Raw genomic sequence first — 8,451 nt, forward strand, 5'->3', positions numbered from 1 at the left:
ACACGAATATATATATATATATATATATACACACACATGTTTGTGTATTACAAACATGTACTAATAAGAAAAAAGTAAGAAACTCCTCCCAAAACCCACCTTCATTTTGAGTATGGTTTTTTACTTGTAAGTATAAATTTTCAGGTACACTTTTACAAATAGAATAGATTTCAAATTAGTTTATCCTGAGTAATTATCTTTCCTATAACAGACTTTTCAAATATTGCAAATTTCTACAATTAAAATATGTTTTATATGTACTTTTAAATCTAGATATAGATACATATAACTATGATTCACCCAAGGATAAATAGTAAATTATTTTAAATTAAATGATGTGAAACAATTATAGTACAACATAATATAACATCTTATATAGTACATGTTATATTAACATATTAATATTGGATTTTTTAAAGTTGTGAATTAAAAGAGACTATGATTGTTATGGTATGTTTAATTGCTAGGAGGATATCATTAGCCACTCCTAGACAGCTTTATAAATCATCCAACATGACTCAGCGCTGGCAAAGAAGGGAAATTTCAAACTTCGAATATTTGATGTTTCTAAATACCATAGCAGGTAAGATATTTCATTCTTTTAGCTCATAATATGTTTATATTAATCAACATCATTGGTAATAATTTGATATGTTATTTTTTTCTCTTTGAAATTCAAATACAGCATTAGAATATTGAAGTACTCACATTAAACTATATCAGAAACTACACAAGCTAATACCAAGGTTTTAGATGCATTTGTTGTTGAAGAGGCTTTTCTTTACTCTCCTTCTGCCATTTCCTTTGCTGACAGCTTTGTCTGAAGGTTTATTAGAATCAACAAACCATTGCCAGAGAATGTCTGGAAATAATAATGGGAAAATGTAATTTCACTACTTTGTTGTTCTCAGCAGTAGCAGGGAGACAGGAGAATAACAGCAGGATTCTGCCTAGTACAGTTGTCAGGTGGATTATGGCATGATTGGGTTACAGCGCCTTCTTTTTTTAATCTTCAAATAAAAATAAAAATCAGATTACATTTTCTAAATGATGAGTAACTGCCATCAACTTCAACGGTTCCTATGCTTGTAAATTAAAAGGAGGTAGTGGCTTTGTTTTTCTGCTACATCAGTGGTTGTCAGTGGTTAAATATATGCCTATAAGATTAAAATACCTCATTCTTTTTTCTTAAACTAAGCTCCAAAGCCCTCATTCATATTGAGTTACAGAGTTTGCTTCTATAAATCAGGTTATACAAAAATTTTAACAATAACATGCACTTTGCCACATAAATTATGTGTTTATATATGATTTTTGTTTTGTTATGAATGCTTACAACCATAAACTTAGAGTAATGTTCTGCTCTGAATCACTGCAAAAAGATAATTACATGATAGTTTTCTATTTTAATTTACTGTATGTATTAATGTTGACACTGTAGTCATATATTAAATATGGATGATCTAGAGAGATATTAAATAGGCAAGAGAACATGACTCAGCAACAAAAAGGAATGCTGCCACCTGCCTGAGTTCAATCCCCAGTACCAAAAAAGGGGCGGGGATAACATGTTTTGAAGTGTTGCAATGTTTTTGGATTTTAATCTCATAGTATTTTCATATATAGTATGTACATATATACATATTCATACATTCATGTGTTATTATATACATATATATCTTGGAGAAATGTCCTGAAAGTTAACAGAAATATGTTATACTATTTCACTAACCCATTATTTACATAAATGGATAGAATGAACTTTAATATCTGAAATTAAAGGAACTTAATTTCTTTTGCAGTAATCCCTCAGAATCTGAGGGGAACTGGTTCCAGGACCTTCACCCCACCTTGTATATACTAAAACCTGCTGAAATTAAATCCTTTTTTTTAAATGGCATATTTGTCCAATACATACACATCCTGCTGTGTACTTTAAATGATCTCTAGATTTTTATATCTAATACAATGGGAATGCTATGTAACAGAGTTGTTATAGTGTATTGTTTATAAAATAATTACAAGAAAAAAATCTGTACATGTTCAGTACAGACACAGTTTTTCTGTATATTTTTGATCCATCGTTTGTTGAACCTTTGGATGGAGAACTTGCAGATAAGGCAAACTAACTCTACTTAGGTAAATAGCATTACTTAGCAGAAAGAATCTAACATTTAATGGCAAAAAGAAGAGAGAGACAATCCAAGATTGGCCATCTTTGTGTCCTAAAGCATAAACTGTATTTTCAAGTTCTACCTCTAGCTTGTACTTTTAATCTTTCTATAGTTAGGGCTAGGGATTTAGCTCAGTAGTTCCACTGCCTTCTTTGCAAGCACAAGGTCCCAAGTTTGATACCTGGTAACCAAAAAAAAAAAAGTAATGTCTAATATGTTTATATCATTGTAATAACCTAATGTGTTTGTTCTTATACTATCTTACTTTATGCTGTTAATTTGAATGTTTGTTGTTTTGCTTTTCATATGGTTTTGTTCTTTTTTGACGACATTAATAATTTCTTGCCAAACTCCTTAGTGCTTTAGAATGTAGGTATGTTTTTATTAATTTTCCTAGTGATATATTTAAATTTTTAAAAACCTCTTGTACTATATCTCTTATTTTTAACTCAAACTTAATCAACAATTCTAATTACTCTTATATAAGATAAAAAACTTTAATTCAATTTATCTTTATTCATTTATTCATTGCTTACCTTTATAAATGTGATTTACCACCCAGAATCCAGATTAACTCATTTTTTTGAAACCCATGTCTTCTTGCTTATTTAAGTTTCCAAGCTATTAAAACCTTCTTGTTCATGCAATATATTATTTTCAGCTACATGCTTCTTTACTGATTTCTTAGAACAGTGTTCTCTTTACATTTGGTTTCCTTAGTTTTCCCATGTTCCCTGTTTTAAGTTCATCTATTATGTGTTTTTTAAAAATGTGTGAAGACTTAATGCCTAACATTAATAGGGCTTAATATTTTTTCCCTGTGCTAGGTATTTGGAGCTGTTGGATAGAAAACTGGAAAACAGGGCAACATACCTCAATTCCAGTTCAGTTTCCAGCCTAGCAGACATTCATATTAAGTGGATCTGCTTTGCTAAGATGGGACTCTATCTTCCTCTTAGAATGTTCTCTAGTTCATTCTTTCAGAGGACTTCTCCAATCTCCATCTCTTTCCAGTGCATTTTACTCAGGTTGGAGAGATTTCCTACAAACTGGTACAATACCACTTACAATCACCACCCATTTCATACTCTTGCTTTAAGGGAGTCTTTCACTGTCTCACCCTGGAAAGATTACCCAGTCTGAATCTGGATACAGATAACATTGTGATCACTTCTAAAGATTACATCTGAACAATATAGAGAAGTTTGCACAGCCTTTGGGTTTCTGAGCCACAGCTTGCAGACCCAAGGAGAATTTGCTATCTTTTAGTTTATTTTTTTAATCAATGGGTTGCAGACCCAAGGAGAATTTGCTATCTTTTAGTTTATTTTTTTAATCAATGGGTCCTGTTTTATTTGATGACATAAATAATATATAGATTTTTGATATTTCTAAAAGAATCTATTAGGCACTTTATTTACAACTATTAAACCAAACTAAAACAATTACATAAAAAAGTAAAATAGAGAAAGAATAAGAGCAGATAAAAAAGCTATGAATAAGTAAAAGAACATTTTAAGACAGCTGATCTTAAGTCCTGAAGTGAATGCTACAAGAGCCAGCAGAGAAGAGGAATTTAAAAATGTGCTTGGGGAAAAAATAGAATAGAGCTTGTCTAGTTTCTGCCAGGTGGATACGTAAAGTATATTTACTAAACACAAGTGTTGTACCTTGGCTGGATCAGAAAATAACAAAATGTTGGAGGTATGGATAAGACCCAAATAATAAAGAGGCTTGTAGAAGTTGGTGTACTTTTAGAGTGGAAGAAAGGCAATATGGAGTTTTAGGAAAATTAAAGTGCTAATTATCTATGACATGAAATAGTTTTAAATTAGAGCTATGAAACAAGTATGACAGAAATGTAGAAGAATGTCAGTTTACTTACTATTTTAGTACTTCCTGAATATTTCTGTGTATCACACAGTCCATTTTGCAGTGATTACAGAAACAAGTGTATATTCTACCTTAAGTGCTATCATAACAGGAGCATATTCAGAACCATTACTCATTACTGGAAGACCAAGGAAGCCTTAACATAGGTGATATTTTAATTAGGAATTGAAATATAAACAAGAATTCACTGGAAAAAAGCAGAAAGCAGCCACACACACACAAAAAAAAAGCAGAAAAGAAAGAAAGAAAAAGAAAATATGGGTTGAAGATTTAGGTGAGAGTAGTGGCAGTACAACTGGCCTAAAGAGAGAGAAGTAAATGACACTATGACACTATGACACTATGCATAATGTCACTCATATAAAAATGAGTCACTGTAATTTACGCTACTTCAGTACTTCTCAGAGTATGGCCCCTGACTGTAACAGCCATACCACCTGGGGACTTATTAGAGATGCAGATTCTCAGACATCTTTTCAGACCTATAGTCAGAAACTCTGGCATGAGGTCCTGCAACTTGACTTTCAGTGTCACTAAGTGCTTTAGTTGGCTCTGACATAACAAGTTTGAACACCATGGCTCTAGCCATTTAAGATCCAATTATCAGAACAAAATTTGCATATAAAACATTTAGAACAATAAAATATGTAATTAAGTGCTCTTAAGTGTAATAAAAGTTTAGAGGCATGAGATAGTAGTGTAAGATACTCCACTCAAGAAAAGCTTCATAGGGGCCAGGGACTAAATCAGAGGTTCCACCGCCTGCCTCACAAGCACAAGGACCCGAGTTTGATCCCCGGTACCAAAAAGATGGACTTTAATTCTTCAAGGATTTTTGTCAGGCATCAATAATCATACATGTAAAATAAACCTTTAAAGTAGAATGACAAGTGAAAAAAGTTGTGCATATAAATTTCCTGAAGTACCTCTCTAGATAATTTCTATTAATTCCTCCCTTGTCATCATCCTGAAGTTTTAAGCGGGAGTACCGTCTTATACTGAGCACATGTGAATATTTGGGTAGTGGCTTTATAGAAAAGCTTTACAAATTATCAAGATTAAATTCTTGTTAGGGCAGCAGTTAAAATTGCCTGTTTTCATGAATTGTGAAAAGTAATACATATCCATCCATTCATGTCTTCTAACTAAAATGAATAATACAAGCACTACTTTATAAAATCTATTTTTTCATTACTTCTGAAAATTCTTAATTATTGTTAACAACATTGAGAAACATAGTAAATAGTAGTAAATGTTTACTGAGGGATTTATAATATGCCAAACATATGCTAAGGGCTTTGTGTGTATTTTCACATTGAATTCTCACAGCAGCCCCAAGAGTTTGGTTCTGCCCTTAACCCCAAGTCACAGATGAGGACAGGAAGTACAGAATAGTTAAATAATGAACCCAAGTCATAGCATTAATAGAGTATGAAGTCAGATAGACAGTCATAGATAGACAGGCTCCCAAAGCACACTGCCCACTCTTCTCCCAGGAGCCCCTGCACCAATGCATTTCATCTCCAGGCACCAGCCTTAATTACTAAATGCTTTTAAAACCTATATAGTGACTGGTTTCAAACAATCTTAACACTTTCTTTTACTCACCCAAAGAATCCTTAGAAGTTTATTGACTATCAGGACCTTTGTAGTTAGGGATATTTTATTACTGATGGGACCTGAAATTATTGTCTCTAATATAGAACCTGGTACAGTTTTCAGGGAGGTCCAAGATCCAGACACTGAGCAGAGATTTGCACAATACACGTTTATTAGCTGAGGATCCTTGGCTTCAGCATCTTTTGGGAGTCAAGGAAGTAGAACAGGGTAGAAGTTGGCTTCAATGCAGATAACATAAAAAGGTTCCACAGATCCCATAGGATGCCTGGAGCTGGGATGGTAACTATTCAGTTTTCTTTCTTGGAAGGAAGGGGCCAGACCTTAGTTTTCACCTCTCTGCAGTCACTGTGGGGAGAAATAGACATGAGCTTTGTCTTCTGATGGTATGGACTTCAGGACAGGGACTTGGCTGAACATCCCAGCCATCAACTGTCCCAGCATCCACTCTATAAGTGTTTCTCAGACTTTAGAATATTGGAATCAGATTTGTGACAACAGAGATCTTTGGGCCCCCAGAAGTTCTGACTCAATAGATTTAGGGTGTGACTTAAGAATTTTCATTTTTTTACAAGTCTTGATGCTATTGTCACTGGTCCAGGGAATCACACTTTGGGAATTGCCCCACCATACCCATATACCCAAAGATAATTTTACATTCCCAAAAATATTTTATTAATCTTGTACAGCATTCTTTGCTACACATTTTAACATTTAAGATAATGTGTCCTTAGCATATTATGTTTATATTTCATCATTATAATGAGATTGTTAGGTTACTAAAAGGAAAAGTAATTTTGTTCAGTAAATATTTATGAAATTAAACTGATTTAGTGTTTATGCTTTGTAAGGGTTTACATGATTTGTGTCACTTATCATGTATATTTACTAGAATTGCTGGATAAAGAATTCTTGAAATTTCTAGTATTAAAAAGAACAGTTCCATAATTAGAATTTGGTTGAGAAGATGAAACAAGCTTTTCTGGCTTCATATTGTAAAAAATATAGATCAGTGTCACTTAATAAATTTCACATATTCAGTAAATATTTTGGTTACTGTCTTATACTCTGTTTTATCTTTTTCCCTTAAAATATTATTTTAATATGAAGTACAATGTACATTTTTGTACTACTTCTTGCTCTCCTTTTCTTAATTTTTCTTACTTTACTGATTTTACTCTTCTCCTTTCTAGATGTTTTAAAAAATAAGACTCTATAAAACATGTGGCAGCAGTGTCTTGATATTAATGCATTGTTAGACTCACATATATATATATATATATGAGCGTTTGTGCACATATGCACATTATATATGAACACACATACATACATAATAGCATATAAATTAATATAACATTTTACTATGCATAGTAAAAGGTTTATCAAATATTCAAAACATACTGTTTTTAAAATGTATTCAGGTAAAAGCCTGTAAATATATTTATGAGTCGTATTTTGCTTTATTCTATTAGATAATCTTAAGAAATATTCACTTGGACAGCTAGGAATATGGAAAGGTATAATTTGAAAAATTAAATTATTTGTAAGCCTAGCCATAAACATCTCATCTGACATTTTGGTGATTTTTCTATTTTTTTCCTTTCTGTGGGTTTAGTATTATTGAGAACTTGCTATATATACAGATTCTACTTTTTTCCAGTTCATTAAATATCGTTTGAAGGTCTGGCTTTTAAAACTGTGTGAGAAACTCTATTGGAACTATGGCATCATTTATTTAAATATTTAAATAGTTGAGATTTTTTTTCAAAGGACATTAAAGTTTGGAAGATTATATGAAAAAATTTTAATGATTCGTAAGAATTCAGCTAAAAATGTGGTTTCAGCCTCTGTTTACCACAGTTGACCTGATTTCTGCTGATTTTATTCTGAAAGATACAACCTATGCTTCATTTTGTACCAAATTAAACAATACTAGGAGAAAGATGTTACAATTTGGCATTATTCAATTTATAAAAAAAAAAAACCAAACAGAGTGATTCCTAGCTAACATAGTTTTGTGTAAATGATCCCGTTAGACTTGCGAATTTTTAAAAGATTTTTGAATTGTTTTTCATATAATCAGCTAATGAATTCAGCACAACTTCCTCAACCCCAACCTTTTTCTCCTGTTTAGCATTTTCCACTTTTTTTACTCTGTGATGAACAAGCCCTCCCTGGTTAATTATGTATATATTTAGCTACTGCATGTGTTGGGCTTATTATTGTCATCTAATTAGATGTAACTTGAACTGCTTGCTTCTAGAAAAATCATTAAAAATTCTTTCCTAATGACCTAGAGATGACAAAATGTCTGTAAAGTGTGAAGAAGCAGACAAGCTCAGGAACATCGCTCTTAAAGCGTGTTAATCCAGATGCCGCAATCATCTAATTAAACAATATTTTGCTGTCATTAACATTTTCACCAAGGAATTGCAGTTATAATTTCTTTGTCAGCTGTCTCTAGATCATTTTACCTTCAAAACTAAAGTGCCATATAAGAACATTAAATTGGATGGTTTAATTAAAAAGTTTTTTTTAATGAAGAAACATACCCAGTGTTTCTGAGATCTCATTTACTACCGCACTTCACTTTTATTGTTTGAGTAGATTAGTGTCATAGGCTTGCAATATTTAATATTAATCTTCTAAGATAAATCCTCATAAACATAGTTTTATATATCATATGGCTATATATAGCTATATATATTTAGCATAGTTTAATATATATGTATACATATATACTATATGTATATATACATATACATGT

At 31.9% G+C, this 8,451-nt stretch overlaps 1 protein-coding gene across 3 annotated transcripts in view; it reads left to right on the forward strand.

The window, feature by feature from the left end:
- Nbea (neurobeachin) overlaps positions 1–8,451 on the forward strand; it is a 680,165-nt gene that overhangs the window by 563,694 nt on the left and 108,020 nt on the right. For all 3 annotated transcript variants that reach the window (XM_010623923.1, XM_010623924.1, XM_010623926.3), the window contains one exon: positions 468–583. In XM_010623923.1, coding sequence (XP_010622225.1) covers positions 468–583 — 116 coding nt within the window. The remainder of the gene's footprint in view (positions 1–467; positions 584–8,451) is intronic.

The sequence above is a fragment of the Fukomys damarensis genome, unplaced genomic scaffold (assembly GCF_012274545.1).
Source record: "Fukomys damarensis isolate Sample0158 unplaced genomic scaffold, DMR_v1.0_HiC HiC_scaffold_38, whole genome shotgun sequence".
NCBI classification, from domain to species: domain Eukaryota; kingdom Metazoa; phylum Chordata; class Mammalia; order Rodentia; family Bathyergidae; genus Fukomys; species Fukomys damarensis.